Below are 16,987 nucleotides of genomic sequence, written 5' to 3'. Positions count from 1 at the left end.
CTATGGGTGTAGGTGTGCTTTTACGTTGCTACTTGAGGGATGTAAATTTGTACATTTGCTAAATTACGGACAAGATACAGTTTCGTGTGTATCTTGTCCCCTTTTTTAGGTTAATACGCGTCCCTGGGCGTGGGTTTTTGCATAGAAAGAAGTTTCTACAACAATGGTAAACATTGTGCTTTATTGTTGAGCCTGAAAGGCTCCTAGCCGTGCTTGTTTGGGGTTTGTTTGTGACTTGAAATGGCAACTGTTTAGCAACTAGATGGTAGCAAACAGGACTTTTTCTTGGCTCAATAATTAATTTTTCTAGAGAAAGTGGACCTGGACGAGACTTTGAGACCTAAAAACACGAGGTTCGTTGATATTAACTTTTGTCATCTTGAAAGCACAGTCACTGCCCTGGGGTGATTTAGAAAGTCTCTTAAATGCAGGTCGTGAAAGCTTTACATCCGGGCACTAGGAGTTACCCTGTGGCGGCATCACTCTCCTCATGTGTGCATGTCTGTGTTCAGTGCTGTGCTTAGTGCAGGGTGGCTTAAGTCTATCCCGGATTTACTGTCTTTTATGATGTGTTCTTCATGATAATACAACTTTCATTATTGTTTTTTTTTGGTTGTGAAGCGCATGAAAAAGCGCTTGCACAGTGATGAGGCGGAAAGTGCGAGCTTCGAGTGCGAGCACACCAATAGACATGTTCGTGCACTTAGCGCATACTTACACTTGAGCTTGAAATTTTCCGTCGTGTGCATTATGACTCGCCCCGAGAGCACTTCACCGGCGTAGTAGTGCTCCTTGTCGAGTCGAATATCGAGCTCTTTGATGTAATCCATGGCGGGCGACCGGCAGGCTGCTGCTGCTGCTAGTGCTGGTGAGCGTGCCCCGGTAGCAGATTGATGCCCTTAAATGTATGGCGCTTTCTAGGTAAAAGTTGCTGAAATATTGAGCAGAAGGAAAGAGAGTTTTAAGGGAAAGGGTGAGATAATTTAGAATGTTTTAAATATTTCATTGAAATCAAAGTCGCCATCGGCAGCTGCTAGACGATCACAGTCGATTAAGAATGTTACTTTGCTTTGTGCCGCAGGATGAAGAATGTTGAATATTCGCGAGTAATAAAGGTTAAGGCAATTGAACTGATGGTAGCTCAAATTTACCAAAAAACGAAAGCGAGTGGTAATTAAACGCAGAGTGTAAAATATTCAGTGAAGCAAGACAAAAAAAAAATGCTGCTGACGCAGTGTTATCCTAGTATAATGAACTTAACACAAGAATAATGGAGACGCCCAGTCGCTCACGCGTTTGCTGACGTTTCCACAAAAAGTACAGTGAAACATTAGTTGTCCCTCGCAGCGCCGATGACTGTGTTGTAAATTGATTTTAAACGAATATAACCGTGCTGTTGTCGTTTTATCGATCGCTAACACGCATAAAACCATTAACAGCCGACCGTAACCGTCTCCAGCCGGACGGGGGAACGACAGTAACGCTCCTGCCGGATTCATTTTTTGCTCCCGTTTTCAGGCGGAAAGCGTATGTATGTATATGTGTGTGTACTTTCCATTTCATAATACAATAAAAACCCGACGCTATTTCCTCACGATTTTTTTCTGCCTTACTGTTTGATTGCTGCCGCTTGGTGGAAAAGCAAGAATCGAATGGGTGAAATAAAATAGAAAAAAACAACACCACAACACGCCCTTTCATCTCGACACCCGTGGTGCAGTATTAGAAATAATTGAAGCAAAAATGGAAGAAAATATAATTTCATAAGTCTCCACACGCAGAGAGCAAAATTGTTGCGATATGGGAAGGTGAGGCAAGGAGGCAAAGCAGCATAGCGCTCGAGACTCCCGCGTACATCAATTATCCCGCTCGCCACGGTGGAAGAAAGGTAGCAAAGGACTTACGGTGCAGGATTGTTAAAACATTTCCCCAGACAAACGTACAGACAAAGCGTTGCAAGCGCGGTTCGCTTCGGAAAAGCGTGAAAATAATTTCAAACAAGCGAACACAAAAGGGCGAAGGAACGCGCAAACGGAATGAGTTCAAACACGCTTTGCAACGGCAAAGCAAATCGTCGGCAAAAATGGTGGGGAGTCGGTATGTGCGTGCCTTTCTTTTTCTTGGTTGCTTTAGTTTGATATTTTTTGCCGTTGTGTGTGTGTTGGCTCTCTATCAGAATTAGCTTCTTGGTGGTGTCGTGGTGCTTCGCCGAAGGTAAAAGTAATGTTTGATGGCATCCCAAGAAACTTATAACTTTTTTGTTGTTGTTGTTGTTGTTGCTGTGCACTGCCCGGTATGAGTTTCAGCAAGCAGCGCTAATGAAAAACGCAGCTCAAGCTGAACGGAACTTTATAACGGAAAGGTGAGAGCAAAAGCAAACGCTTCGCTTGGTACGACGTAATCGGTTTGATGTGATTGTTTTCTACCCTGCTGTTGCTTGCTATTAGTCTTTATTCCTGCAACAAAAGCAAGTAAATTACACTGAGAAGAAAACAAAACAATGAGACACAGCGACGGCTCCTCCAGGGCAAGCGCACACAAGTGTCGTTAAAGTACTGACAAAGCTTATTAACAGCGCAAGCACAGCGGTTACGCTGAACGAAAACGATCCCGCGTCGAACGTAGATCAAAGTGATTGCGTCGGCCCTGGGCACAAGACCGGACCGGGGGGTGCCTCCATCGATGTTCGTCGGAATGTTCGAGCAAAAATTATGTTTCCTCACGAACTTTCTACCTTTGGCCGGGTGCAGATTGGTGGGTGGAAAGGAACGAGAAGTGCTGAATGATTATTAAACAGAAGGAAGTTATTACAAATACCTTCATCAAGGTTATGATTTTTGTTTTTAGCTGGGAGAGGAAAAAAGTGTAAAAAAATAATAAAATGGGTTGTCTAGGCAAGGTGTAGGTACTTTTTCTTGTGAATTTAAGATGCAAATTTTAATAGCAAATAACACGGTTCACCTGATTGGAATTGACGATTTCACCTGATGACAATTTCAAATTTTAAAGAGCATTTGAAAGTGGCCAATGATGTTAGGAAATGCTTCGTATTTCTTTCAGTTTCCGAAGCGCCTAAAGGTATGCAATTAGCGTGTCATAGATGATCGTTTACTTTACCACGAAAACGTTCTGCTTGCAGTAAACTCATTGGTTCGTAGTTTATTTTTGTAGTTCCAGCTAAAAATACATCCAACCCGATGCAATATCCCAAAATGCAAACCACAATAAGGAAAACGATGGGCGTCGTTTCCTTCTCCCACGATAGCGAAATCGATTCCAATTAAGTAAAACAGAGCACGTGGTGTTTCGGAGCAGAGGTTCCGTTTTTTTCCGGCGTTCCTTCCCGGAACTCCGAGTATCCAATAGGCTGGGACTTCGGTTTTTAAGCGTATTTGCCATAGATTACCGCGAACTAATTCAAATTATGTGACCGAAAAACGTTGTTTTTCCCCAAATTGCCTACCGAGAAGATGAAACGATAAACCAGAGCTAGCCCGAGCGTGACATGCCCGAGCGGCGAAAGCAAACAACCGCAGGAAAGAAAGAAGCTGGCTCGCCTCCGTTGTATGGATGGGAATGTTTTTCGACTGCTCCAATCGTCGGGTTTCCCCGGTGGCCCCATTCATTCGTCGGTTTCATTTGTCTCAAGAAAAATGATGACCTAAAATGTGATTGAAAAAGTTTACGTGCCGCACCTCGCGCATTGCCCCAGTAGGCGTCAGATCATTTCGGGGAATAAAACGAGCACGACGACGACGTTTTGCGAAGCGGGTGTGCTGAGGGCGGGATATGTTTTCCCATTCGGCAAGGACATAATTTATCCCAACCCCGGGGAAGCCCCTTTTCAAATGAATGGGACTCCTCTGCTCTTTTGTATTGGCTGCGTTCATTTCTTTCTATTTCGGTGGATTGCGGGTTTTTTTTTCTTTTGATGCGAAGGTTGCGCCGGTGAATGAAGCAAAATAAAAGCATCCGACGGGTTTGTTTACCTTCACGCCAGCAAATCGTGTACGTGAATATGTTGGAGCGAATATGTATAACGCCACACACTCATACGTGGAACCGCATTGGGTGTAATGTTTTCCCCCATTTTATTGTCAACGCGAGCTGGAGGGGGAAGCCTGTTTGATTTTAGTATGCTCTTACTCACTTGCACACGCACATAAAGAGGAGGAACGGGCTGTCAAAAGCTTTTGCTTTGTGTTCATCCCGAATGAGTTTTGGTTTATGAGCCCTGGGGTCTTATTGGTGACCCGTTTCATTTGACGGGGGTTTATTTTGTGGTCGGTCCTGTCATCCGTGCGGCTGAAATCCCGTTCATCACGCTCCCAAACACCCCAAGCCCCTTGACAAATAATGGCGTAATGATTAAATTACATTCGGTTCGTCACGGAGCGCAGTACTCGCCGAACGCTCCGTCATCGCCAAGTGGGCATCTCCCAATTGGGGCTCATCGTAACTATTTCCCCTCCATCAGCGACAGATGAGATTGTTAAAGTTTGTTCAACGTGTCTGTATGTGTGTGTGTGTGTGTGTGTTGTTTCGGGAACTAGACCTCAAATGCATTGAAGCGATGAATTTGACTCTGTGGTTAAGCTTTTTCCTTCTGCCATCGTGCGCGAGCTAATGTCAAAAGTTTGCTTGCGAATTTAATAGAATGAGCGCCATTGGATCCATGGCTCTGCCAGCACCAGGGGCGTCGAAGGTGCGGTTCAGCAGAGCACGCAAGGCAGAAGGCACAAATGGTAGGAAATTAGTAGCACACAGGGAGATACCTTTCCCTTTTGCTCGGCTTGGGGCTTGGGGCTCGGGGAAAGTATCGTTCAGTATCCATCAAGCGCCACGGGTGCCAAAATGGCACGTCCGCGTTGAGAGGGGCACGACCTGAATGCATGGAACTTTTCCGAAATCCAACGCTGACAAGTGACAGTGGACGTGATGCGGTTTGGTGAGCAGAATGCAACAGGGGAGCCTTTTTCCCGGAATATCATATCATTGAAGCGTGAACCGTATTGTGCTGCTAAACGGGACCGTGCGGGGCTCAGTGTAATTAGAGATTTTGTTGAAAAAGAGGAAATAATGCCGGGAAAAAGAATAATCTATCAGTATAAAATTATTAATTGCTTAAAATTGAGTCACATAGCGATGAGCATAACCGATGACGTGCAATAAATCAAATATTTATCTTCATAACGCAGTTTAGCACAGCAAATTGCATACCTGTAGGCGTTCAATCGTAAAAGTTGCCTTAAAGTATGCAATTTGCACGCGCAACTTGTACGTTTGATCGCTGTCTGTATTGCCCGTACCATCCAATGGTCCAACTTTTCCCATTTATCGACCCATTTGTCGAACGGCGCTTCGGCGTTTGAAGCCGCGCGACTGAACGAAAATAGGCATGCAATGAACAGCGCCACGGGGCACACTCACACACCGCTCGAGTTTTGCGTCAACACGCTTCGAATCGCACACTGGACTGCCGTCCAGGCTAATCGGATCATAATCACTTTTCGACGATCCTCTTATCCACCCGGCAGGCGAAATGCACCGTCGATGGGGCGGTAATGGGCCCACGTCCTCGCCCCCTTTCTGCCCGCGTCCATCGCCGCGGTCTTATGAATATTGATTAATGGAAAGTTTTCCCACTAGCATCCCCGGGGAGCAAACTAGTAGTTTCGCGAATAGATATCGGTGCCACTTGGTCCCGCGCGTAGAGTGACATGCGCTCACTAGCTTTGTGTGTGTGTGTGTGTATGTGTTTGTGTGTGCGTTGCTCGTTTTTATACTGCTACTGTCATGTGGTTTCGTTCGGTGCCATTAAAGAAGGTCACACGACACGCTACGTTCGCGTGCTTTCGAGATGAAGCGCTTTGAGCGCCAAGCGGGCCAAGCGAATATTACCATGTAAATATTCGATTCGATGGAAAACCCGGAGCGATGGCAGAGAATATTGAAATGTAAAGCGACGCCCGTGTGTGCGAGTAGCACTTTGCATAGGATTATTATTGAGGATTGAGCTGCCGGCTGCCGTGATCCAATCGTTCGCATTCTTCGCGCGAAATCGGCTGCGGTTGCCGGGAGTGGCGCTTGGTGGGGTGTAAAAAGCACACGCCTACTTCACGCTTCAAGCAGCCAGAAAAGAGCTGCCGCTGCTCAGATTCTCCTGGTTCCTGGTACCCGGGTACTTGACTAAAAACCCGGCCGGTGAGATCGAGTGGCTTTAGTGCGGTGGCGCTCGTCGAGATTTTGCTGCTGCGAGATGAGATTCAAGATGATAAGATTATTATCGGTTTTATCGCCTGACTTGTCGGCCTTGTCAGCACGCTGCTCCTATCAACACGCTGGTAAGGTGAGTTGGTTAGAGAAGGGGGAAAAAGGCTCCAGTAAGATAGGGAAGAAAGCTGATCAAAGCGATTCTCTAATTTATGCCAAGAGTAAGTGCTAAAGCAGTAGCCAGTAGTGTTGCGATTGAGTGTCTCATTAACATTTAGCAAACTCCATTAAGAACGGAGGAGTGCTTTACAGGATTTTTCATTAGTATGTAGCTTCCTTTTGCAGAAAGTTTACAAAAAATCCCATTTGTTGTAACAAATTAAGCGTAGATGTAATATGATGTAGAAAAGTTTGCCTTAAAGTATGCAATTTGCGTTAAAAAATAATTTTTCGTACCAAGTTCATACGTACAGCTCCTGAAAGTATGCTATAGTTAAATAAACAATGACATAAACATGACATTTCATTCATGGTAGTCTCACGTCATTTGAATATTTGTTTTATTTAAAAGCATCAAAATTCCAATAAACCATTACTTCCCTTCTCGACACGAAATATTGTGGGCAAGAAATCTCGTGAAATATTTAAATCGCTTCAAAGTGAATCAAATCAAGCGAGACGAAGCGGTCAAAATAAAGGCAAGCAAAACGCAACTTTCACACTGTCAAAAGGTCCCACGAGAACTATTGCACAAAGGAAAACCGGGAAAAGAACGCAACAAGCATCGTGCAGGTTGGATTTGGAAGACTAAAGGACGGTCGACGGACTCTCTACCCCTCGTACCACGATGGTCATTTCGATTTGCGTGCGTGAGAATCACGTTTACAGATGGTCGGTTGCACCAGGGTTGCTTACATGTGCGAACTCGATCAGCCCAAACTCCACCCCAAAAACGGGTGCTCCCGTTAGATTGTGAGCAGAACGAAAAAGGATCCCAAATAAAAGTTCGTTTCGCATGATGCGGTACACAAACGCATACACCCACATAAGAGCAGCACGCGCAGGCAAGTTCGCCAAGTGGAAAGCGCAATAACCGTATCAATTTCGGAAACGAACCATTTGCGCCCCAGCGCGTGAAGTGCGTGCGTGAAGCGGTGGAGCTTTTGCGGTAGAGCAGTCAAACAAAAGCTGGAACCAACCGGTAAAGTTGGTGCGAAGTACGTTAAGAATTGGGGAAGTTTGAAGACCACATACATATATTTTTTTTGCTTTGCGTGAAGGGAATGGGGTAAAGGAGTGGAAGACACACGTTTTCTTTTATTTCGTGCGATTTGTGTTTATCAATATTCGATAGCGTTGCTTTTATTGTTTGCCCTGGTGCGTTGGCCATCACGGTCCATTTGGACAGTAATGGTGTTAATTATTGTGCCATTTCGAAGAAGATAGAGTGCACTGTGCTAAAAGCCCCCAAATGTATGCAATAACTTTGATTGCAATAGATATCGTAAATCAGAAAAAAAAATCATAGTTAGAGGACGGAACAAACAAAAAAGTTATGGTGATTGAAGGGATTACTTTAAGGGGATTATTTAAGGTATAGTTTTTCATTAGCATATTTTCTTAGAATGTTTCGTGTTATGTTGTTTTTGGGACAAGTAATAAATTTGATTATTTCTTAGATTCTCCTATTTTTACACGTGGTTGTTTATTTATTTTCATTAATTTGATTATTTTACCTTTTTTAATTTTTTTAAGAATGCTCCGGCTTTATATTGTTTGTTTTACATTTTCTGCTTACATTTTTAATATTTACGTATTAAATTTCACATTCTAATAAAAACTAATAAAAGAAAAACTTTTTACATACATTGATGCGCTTTTTTCTGTTTCTACCAATCAAATCGAAAACCACGCACACTCAAACACACTGCAATTTAATTTACTTCACACGACCTTGATCAATAAATGGGCAAAGTGGCAGCAATTGGCATGCAATAAATCAATCAAATAAGCAGAATATGCGAGATCGAGTTAATGTGGCAGCATTTGCTTGCATGGAAATTACACATGCGTACCGATTTCCCACGTCAGCCAAACCCCCGCACTGCAACAGTGCTTTCGCATCCACATCAATCCCCGGTAGCCTTCAAATGTCAAATCACTCAGGGTTCGTTCCCCTGTCACGAATCACGGTCTGGCAGCAGGCAGATAGGGCCACCAATTACGCCACCCTCAGCCTCCGAAACAGATAAGACAACGGATCGAACGGCATCCCGCCGGGGTGAGCACTGAAATGGGTCTTTAGTGTGTAGGTGTATGTGTGTTTGTATGTTGAAGCGCCTGAGGAAGCCCATCTTTTTTTGTTCTCATTCTACGGTTCTGCCCGCCATACTTTGACCTTTAATTGAATTTCTAATCAGGTGATTTATTGTTTTGTTTACTAATGTGTACATGTGCCGTTCTCCGGCGCTCCAGCACCATTTGCCCTTCACATTAACGGCAGGGGATGAGGCGTTAGCATTCAACTTTTGGTTCCTGGTATAATTCTCCCAAGAATTGACTGCTTTTTGTTCCGTTTAGTGTCCTTGAACGGATTTCTCTTTCTCTCCCTCTCTTAAAAACACGTATCGCAGCATATTGTGTTGCTGTGTGGGTTGTGTTCTGTTGCTGAAGTTTTACTTTCACTATCGGACACAAAGGCGTTCCCCCAAAAGCTTCCACACAATGCCGAAAAAAACAACCTATTCAACATCAATGGTTTACCGTTTTATTGCTCTCAATTTTGGGTTCTTGACGAGCCTTTTTTTGTTGTTATTCCTCTCAGTTACCCGAGAAGCAGGAAAGTACCAAAAGAGGGAAACGAAAACAGTTCCAGCGGAACTTATTTTTTTCACTTTGCCTGCGCTACCTCGCTACCCCAAAAGCAGCTTTGATTGTACCACACCAATAACAAGTGGAAAGTACTCCACGGATATGGTGGTGAAGCAAAAATAAAATCGCAACCACTTGTCTGTTTCGTGTCGTTTTTCACCCTTATAGCGGGGAGTTTTGGCCATCCGCACGCTTTTTTGGTTTGGTTCAGCTGTCCTGAAAGTTGTGTAGATAAATTGTGCTTTTCTGTGTGTGTATGCTCTGATGTAGAAAGCACCAAAAAGCAGTGGATTAAGATTTCCCACTGGCATAGCAGGAAAAAAAGAGGAGCGTTTGGCACTCTTTTTTCCAGGTTCCTGTCATTTCTTCCTTCTGTTTTGTGTTGGCCACACCGTTCGATTCCCGGGGAGAGAACGTGGCACTGGTGGGCTTCGGTGGACTTTGGCCCAACCCGACGGACGGCTTACAGGGGTTTTTGGTGGGTTCAGTTCGGGACACTGCATTGCCCGGGTGGCATCATTTCTGCTCGATTGCCCATTTTTTGGGTGGAGCGTAGCCAATTCTCCCCGGGTTCCCCAGCAGAAGAAAGGCAATGAAAACATTGAACAAGAAGAATGGGGGAGGCCGTGGATGCTTAAGCAGCCCCAAAAACGGTGGAGTTTTTCAATCGAGTTCCAAGTTCCGTGTTTTTTAAACGACGGGGTTGAGTTTGGGAATTGTTCTGCTTTGTCTCCTTTCCAATCGATATGTATTCCCCGAGAATGCTTTGTTGCATTATGCTGCTTTGTTGTTTAGATTCATTTTATTTTTGTGTTTGTTTGTTTATTTTCCCCCCAATCAACCTTGGGTGGAAATGGTTAATTTTTTGCTCTATAAAAAACACAGCTTTTCCTCTCCGTGTGTGTGTGTGTGTGTAACGAGAAGAAAGAAGCCGACTTTAGTGCGCCATTCCATATGCATACACACTTAACACGTTCCCATAAATTGCGCGACGTGATGCAATCACGCAAGAAGGCGGAATTAATCCACCGGGAAGCGTAAGATGGCTGCGAGCGGGCGCCTAGTAAGCGCGTACCGTCGGGCTAGTAACCATCGTTGGCAAAGCAAACGGTAGCTCGTACCCGATCGGTTGGTAGACGCAACGGTAATGTTTCTCCATGTACACATCACGTTCCGTTTATTTGAAGCCTTTCATTTTATGAGCATGCTGCTCGGTTTTCCTATCGCCCCGGGTAGGGGGCAACAACACCGGAGCAAGAAGTGTGGCTCTATTTCATATTTAATGCATTTTATTGCGATTGCTTTTGACGCAACTTCGACTGCTAGTTTCTTGGCTGGCGTAAAGCACGATCCCCCCCCCCGCATCTGCCTGTGTGCCGTTGCTTGCCACGGGCATTCGTACCGGCGTAAACCGGTGTAGCACTGGAAGTGCGGTTTGGCGTTAATGCGTACCTGTTGGGTGATTGTATCTGAATTTTAGATTTAGAAAAAAAAAACACCTCACTGAGCACTGGTATCGATGCTCTAAAAAAGAACGAGGACGAGGGTTTTTGTGGTTTTACAGTAAAAGGTTTTTGTTGGGTAACTAAAAAAGGGGAAACAAAGTACGGCGCTTGCACAATACCGAACCAAAGTGCGATCATAAATAATGCATTACGAAATCTGTATCGCTAAATGGGGTGAGGTTTCGGTTTAAAATGTGCTGACAACGTAATTGTGTAATGGAGATTGCAGTCATTTAGGGGTGGAAAAGGTGGAGGAAGTGCAAACAGTTCTCCGAAAAGAGTGCAACTTAAATAAGATGTGAAGATAAAGCAATCAGATTGATAATAAGAACAAATTGCGTTGATGAATAATGTAACGGACGCTGACCTTTAAGCATCGAATGTGATGAAAAAGGGTTGTACAGGAGGTTGCTGTTGGTGTAATTGGGCTTTGAGGATTGCATACCATTAGGCGATGTATTAATTGCGAAAGGAAGAGAGTGCTCAGGAGTAGGCAATCGACGCTAGGAGTCTAATCAAAAGTTGATAAAACTGTGAGTCATATTTTACTTTAATTGCTTAAGCAGTGCTGATAGTGAAATGATGCTATGAGGGTTGCATACATTTTGGCGAAAATAAAGTAGAACGATCTGAAAGCGCCAGAATTAGTAAACTTATCAGCAATCTTTTGATGCTGCTAATGGTGCTAAAAGTGTAATTGCATGGTTGCATACATTTTGGCGCAAATCAACTTGCCTAACAGTATGCAAAAGACGTTAAAAATGAGCGTTATGGTAAATCTTTATTACATTGAATAAGTTTACCCATTTGGAATATCTTTCACCCACAGTTAAGCGTGTCCACCTTAGCTCCACCGTTTTTCACTCGTATCGCTTCACATTAGATAACCTTTTTCCACACGCTGGGCAGATAAATGCTTCAGTAAAACGAAATCGTCCATTTCAAAATGTTGCGTTGAAAGCTTCAGTGGGAGTAGAATAGTTTTAGTGATAGCACCGCCCGACTACACTCGCCCCTTTCACTGTACCGCCTTCCACTCAACTCCCATTCCATCCTTTTAAAGAATTAATATATGAATGCAATGCATGCGTGATACTGCATTTAAAAGCTCCACGGTCTGCTCTGTCAGCTTCGAGTGCCGGGAGGGACGTTTGCATGTTTGTAAGGGACGGTGCTGCCAACCATCCACCACCACCACCACCACCACAGTACGCTGAATGTAATTATATATTACTATTTGTATGCGGGTGGTTTTGTTGCTGTTTTGTTGTTGTTGTTGTTGTTGTTGAGGTAAAGTTTCCTCGTTTTTTGTTGCATCACTTCGGGGAAGTTCGCTAAAACGGGGTTGGTAAAACCTCATGAAAATGAAAGCAGTACGAATGTGAAGCTTCAATTGAATTGCAACCTGACTCCATAAAGTCAAAGACTCACACACACGCCCACAAACTTCAGCATAAAAGCTTCTCCCTTACTCTCTCTCTCTCTCTCTCTTTCTTTCTCTCTCTCTCTCTCTCTCTCTTTCTCTCTCTTTCTCTCTCTCTCTTTCTCTCTCTCTATTTCTCTCTCTCTCTCTCTCTCTTTCACACTGTACGAGAGCCTTTTGCGTGCAACAGTTAATCAGAAAATTCCATTCTCCGCACTAGCAACAGCGCTAGACGGTTTCAAGTGAAGTACATGAGGGCGAATGGTTCAAATTGAATTTGGCCTCGCTCTCGCCGGTTGTAAGCTGGCACAAAAGCGCACCGAGCGGTTGCAGTTGTTGCAGTTGCTATTGTTTTTTTTTTCGTTTGTGTGTGTGTGTGTGTGTGTGTGTGTGTGTGTGTGTGTATGTTTATTGCCCTTAAGCTGTACCGCTGTAAGAAAGGCAGAGCTTTGAAGCAAACATTTATTGCACCACTTGAGTGTGCGGGCGCTTTTTATTGCTTCAGCGCTAATAGTGCATCTTTTGGGGCTCGCATGGGAGCGGTACAGTACACCCAACCCATAATGGCACTGCGTTAAAAAAAGGCATTGCATTATGTAAAAATGTGTTTTCTTTAGCAGGGTGCATGCGCTTTTTTTTAATTTTAACTATTTGCTTCTCCATTCGTTGTGTGCACATGTTGGGCATGGAAGAGCAAATTTAATTAAATTCCCACAACATGAACACTGGCAAATGCACATCGGATGGGCCCCAGACCTCGGCAGCTGGACCAATCATGATACTCAGAACACCGGTCGGCACACATCCACATCGTCGCCTGGTTGAAAACGCATCCGAATCTGAACAACACATCCCGGGCGCGCGTGCCGGGAGAAGAATGGCTCACGCGAGCATATATTTTCTTCCAATATTTTCATCCGCGTGCTCGGGAAGCGAGTTGACATGGTAATGGATGGGCCGCGCGAAAGTCTGCGACCCGGGGATTACAGAGGCGCGCGCGGACCGCTGAAGGTCAATGGATGACTTCAACGGCGTTTGGCCGATTTTGTTCGCTTCTCGCAAGGAAACGGATGCGTCCCTCCCGAGCAGGGAGTAGCTGTGGCAACACAATGCGATTCAGCTGTGGCAGAAGTGATTGGATTGGCAAAACCGGGAATGTTCTTCACTTTTTGTGTTCGTTTTTGGCCGAAAAGACGAAAAGTTTATGATGAAGCTGCTGCTGGCTGCTGCTGCTGCTGCTGTTTGGCTTTCCAATTCCAAGAGAAATCCACGCGCACGGAGGGGACAACGGTGTCTAGTAGCAAAACGGAAAGACACACACTCACACACACCAGTAGGAAAATGGGGACACTCTGTATTGCTCTTTTTTTTCTTTTCGCTATTGTTGCTTGGTGTTCACGTTGGTGGAATCTCATGGCAAGCACGTGGATCGGAATGTTGCGAAGAAAATGATATTTCACACAATTTTGCACAATCGGGCGGGCAAGGCAAACCCGCTGCCCTGTATTTCCCAATTTGCCTTTTGCCAGCGCAAACAGATAGCTGTCAGCGCGCGGTGATGGAGCCGAGCCGAGAGCGACTCAAAATTATGTAAATTTGCCTGTGCCCGTTCACACGAGGCATTCTTACAGCCGTACCGTGCCGGTGCCATGCCGTCGAAGCTTGCAATGATTCGGCGATGACTGCGAACGTGAAATTGTGGAATTGTTGGGGGAGAAAATAAAATTGTCATAAATGAAGAATGTGGCACGGGAATGTTTAGGGCAAAATATTTTGGGGCGGGCGAGCGAGCGAGCGAGCGCAAATTTATGGAAATATTTGTGTGACGCTGCGGTGCGCACTAGTTTTGGTTGTATGGTGCGATTGAATTTGATTTGCTTACATTGCGCTAATGCGAGGAGCTAATTTTGGAACCAATCTACTTGCCATTGCTAATAAACAGTTTAGGGTGGTGTTATTATAACAATACCAATATAGGCTGTGGTTGACTGCAACGCAAGGTGTTTTGGGGTGGTGTTTTTTGCACGTTTTTCGATGTAAAATGTAATAAATACTTCATAGACAACAGTACGTTCACATTGAAAGCTTTTAAGAACCTATTTTTATTGCGAAGCGCCTAAATGTATGCAAAAATAAGGGTAATCAGATCATAGAAAAGAGAAAAACAACATTTTGCATACCTTCAAGCGCTAAGTGATATTATTGAAAGCTTTTCTTGGTTCGTTTGTAAAATAAAGAAACAATTTATGATAAAGTTTAACTTATTGAATAAACATTAATAATGTAAATTGAATCACCCAGAAGAGCATCAGACAATCCACTCAAAGCAGCAAAATTGTAGCCATTAAATCGACTGTAACAAGTTTAGCAAATTGCTACCGGCCCAACTTTGCCTTTAATTAATGACTTTGACCACATTCTTAAAAGCCACCATATCCTGCAAACCCCCCATCGGGAAACAAGTTTTGGTGCAGTAAAACATCGCTCTTCGTGCATTCCCGCATGTGTACAGCCTGTGAGCCATGTTTTAAGTGACAAATTTTAAATTTACATCCATTTGTTTCCCTTCTCATTTTGCATGCACCCCTCCCGCCGAACCACACGCCTTCACCCAGCCCCAGACTTACCGAAAAAGTTCTTAACCGATGACGAGCGATGCGATGTGACGGTGATAAAATCCAAAAACTCTTCTGAAACACTGAACAAACACCTGCGCTTACGGTGCGCTTGGCTCTGACTCTGCCTGTCGGGCTTCGTGTGTTTTACCAGTGTGGATTATCGCTGGAAGGCGCCGGCAATATCCGCAGGGAATTTTTATCCCCCACTTCCTTCTCTTCTCACCTTTCCTTGCACTCCTGCAACATACACACACACCACACAACACAAGGGGCAGAGCACACCCAGAGGCCCAACGCCCCAGTGATGACGCGCACAATTAAGCACCAATTAACGATTCACCACGAGCGGGAAAGTGCCTGAAATCCCCCCCTCTCACGGGTCCCTTGCTTCCCGCCGATGGGTAAGAGCGTAGAATTATGAGACCAACCACAATCCGCAAACAGCGTGTATCCTTTTGTGCACGCGTGTGCGGGATGGGATCTTCTTTTTTCTTCTATCTCGTTTTTTGGCGCACTAAAGACACTGGCGTAAAGCAGGCGTGTTTCGCATTTTCCGCGTAAAAACACAACGACGCCAGAACAACGGTGACACACCTCGCAAGGGCTCGCAAAGAAGGCAATGTTGTACGCGCGTTCGTCTGTCCGTGTCCGCACCGTCGCGCGAACGAATGTTAACTGATGTGCTTGGCAGCATGCCGCTTCGCTGATTGCATCCTTCAGGCAAGCCCTGCCACGGAAAGCCACGGGTGATGACGTCGTTGAAACGGAGTCGGAATTGTTCGGTTAAGCTTCGTGTCCGCTTCGGAGATGGATTGTTTGGAAACCGAAACGGAGACGGTAGAGTTTGGTATTTTGTTTCTATAAAGAAATTAAAAATATTTTAATAAAATCGATGAATTTAAAATCACCAGAAAAAACTTAAAATTTAGAATAATTCTAAATTCATTCATTTTTAAATAATTAAAAATACAATTAAAAACTACTAGTTTACGAACCACCAGGCGTCCGCTTCGATATTCTCGTCCACGATATTTCAGCGCATACTGTGGTTCGAAATGAGCTTTCTAGATGACACCTATACCACTACAGCGCAGTGTCCGTGTATGACGTATGACGTTTCAAATAGATTCAGCATTCCGCGCGTGTGTGTGCGAGTGTGTGCGCTTGAGGATGCCCTATTTACCACTTATCCTTTCGCAACCGACGCGTCATACTATATTTGGCGGCAGCTTTGTTGGTGCCAGAGTGCACGCATATTATAATTCGACCATTGGAGCTACACGTGGCATTAGCGTTGTGTTGTGTCGATGCTTATTTCTACGTCGTTTCTATACACTCACACAATGAAAAGGATTGAACATTTGAATAAAATTATAATGATGCGTTTGATGTATATTTATATACTTTTTGTGTTAGTTTTCTATGTGAGTTTATTGTAATATTTTACTTCCAGCAAGAACCTGAAATAAACATTAAAAAATTGTAAAAATTATGTCCTTAATTCAACGGAGTAAAATGCGTCTCCATGCTTTCGAAATAGAATTTAAGCTGTAAATTACATTGTATCATCCGCAATTAGATCCAACCAGTTTGCGGTTTGTACAAACATGAAGTTACGTAAATTAAGCAAAAAAAAAAATCATACTCACACACATCCCCAACGCTGTCCCCGGGACATTACCCGGACTTTGTTATTGTCGCTCGGTTAAATAATTTCTCACATCGTACTTCGCTAACGCCGGCGTGCGCTCCCGTTCACTAATGCAAAACTTGGTTGGCTTCATTAGTGCGGATAATTGAAATCGATCCCTGAGCCTGAGGGGCAAATGCGGAGGCGAGTGAGGGGGGTTTAATTGAGATTTTCATATCGCTTTTTTCCTCCATTTCTTCTCCACAGCCCCCCGCGGGCGGGCTAAAGGATTATGGTACGTGTGCGTAATCCGTGTTTACTGCCCCCGGGCCTTCCAATTACCGAATATCTTTGAGGGGTGGAAAAAACACAGAGAGGCACATACAAAAACAGATGATCAGAGAAGTATAGAAGGGTGTGAGGTGGGTAGCAATATTTAAAAAAAATGTAATCGATTATTAAATTAAGGATGTAGTGACTGTGAATGAAATTAGCCCGTGGATTTACGTATTTTTTTACGAGGAAAAGCTTTTAAATTGAATCATCAAGCGTTTAAAGAGCATTTTCCGGTTCAGTCAATGAAAGGGATGTTAATTTTTTGCGCTGCGTGATGAAACCCTACTTTAAATAGCAATAATCCACTCCATTAAAGAATATCGTTGTGGGTGCAGAAGGATACAGTTTCATGCATTATGTGAAGCAAAATAACGCAATTAATGGGTGCGTT

The 16,987-nt window shown here is 44.1% G+C and overlaps 1 protein-coding gene across 1 annotated transcript in view; it reads right to left on the bottom strand.

The window, feature by feature from the left end:
* Positions 1–15,690, bottom strand: part of LOC120900860 (arrestin domain-containing protein 3-like) — a 31,541-nt gene extending 15,851 nt beyond the window's left edge. The window contains exons 1-3 of the mRNA XM_040308386.1: positions 15,626–15,690; positions 14,640–15,488; positions 719–931 (exon numbers count right to left, since the gene is read on the bottom strand). Of these exons, the coding sequence (XP_040164320.1) occupies positions 719–830 (112 nt within the window). The 5' untranslated portion in view covers positions 831–931; positions 14,640–15,488; positions 15,626–15,690. The remainder of the gene's footprint in view (positions 1–718; positions 932–14,639; positions 15,489–15,625) is intronic.
* Positions 15,691–16,987: the final 1,297 nt, after the last annotated feature.

This window comes from Anopheles arabiensis, chromosome 3 (genome assembly GCF_016920715.1).
Source record: "Anopheles arabiensis isolate DONGOLA chromosome 3, AaraD3, whole genome shotgun sequence".
Lineage (NCBI taxonomy): Eukaryota > Metazoa > Arthropoda > Insecta > Diptera > Culicidae > Anopheles > Anopheles arabiensis.
Note: the sequence above shows the minus strand (reverse complement) of the source record. Positions and strands in the feature narration are given on the sequence as shown.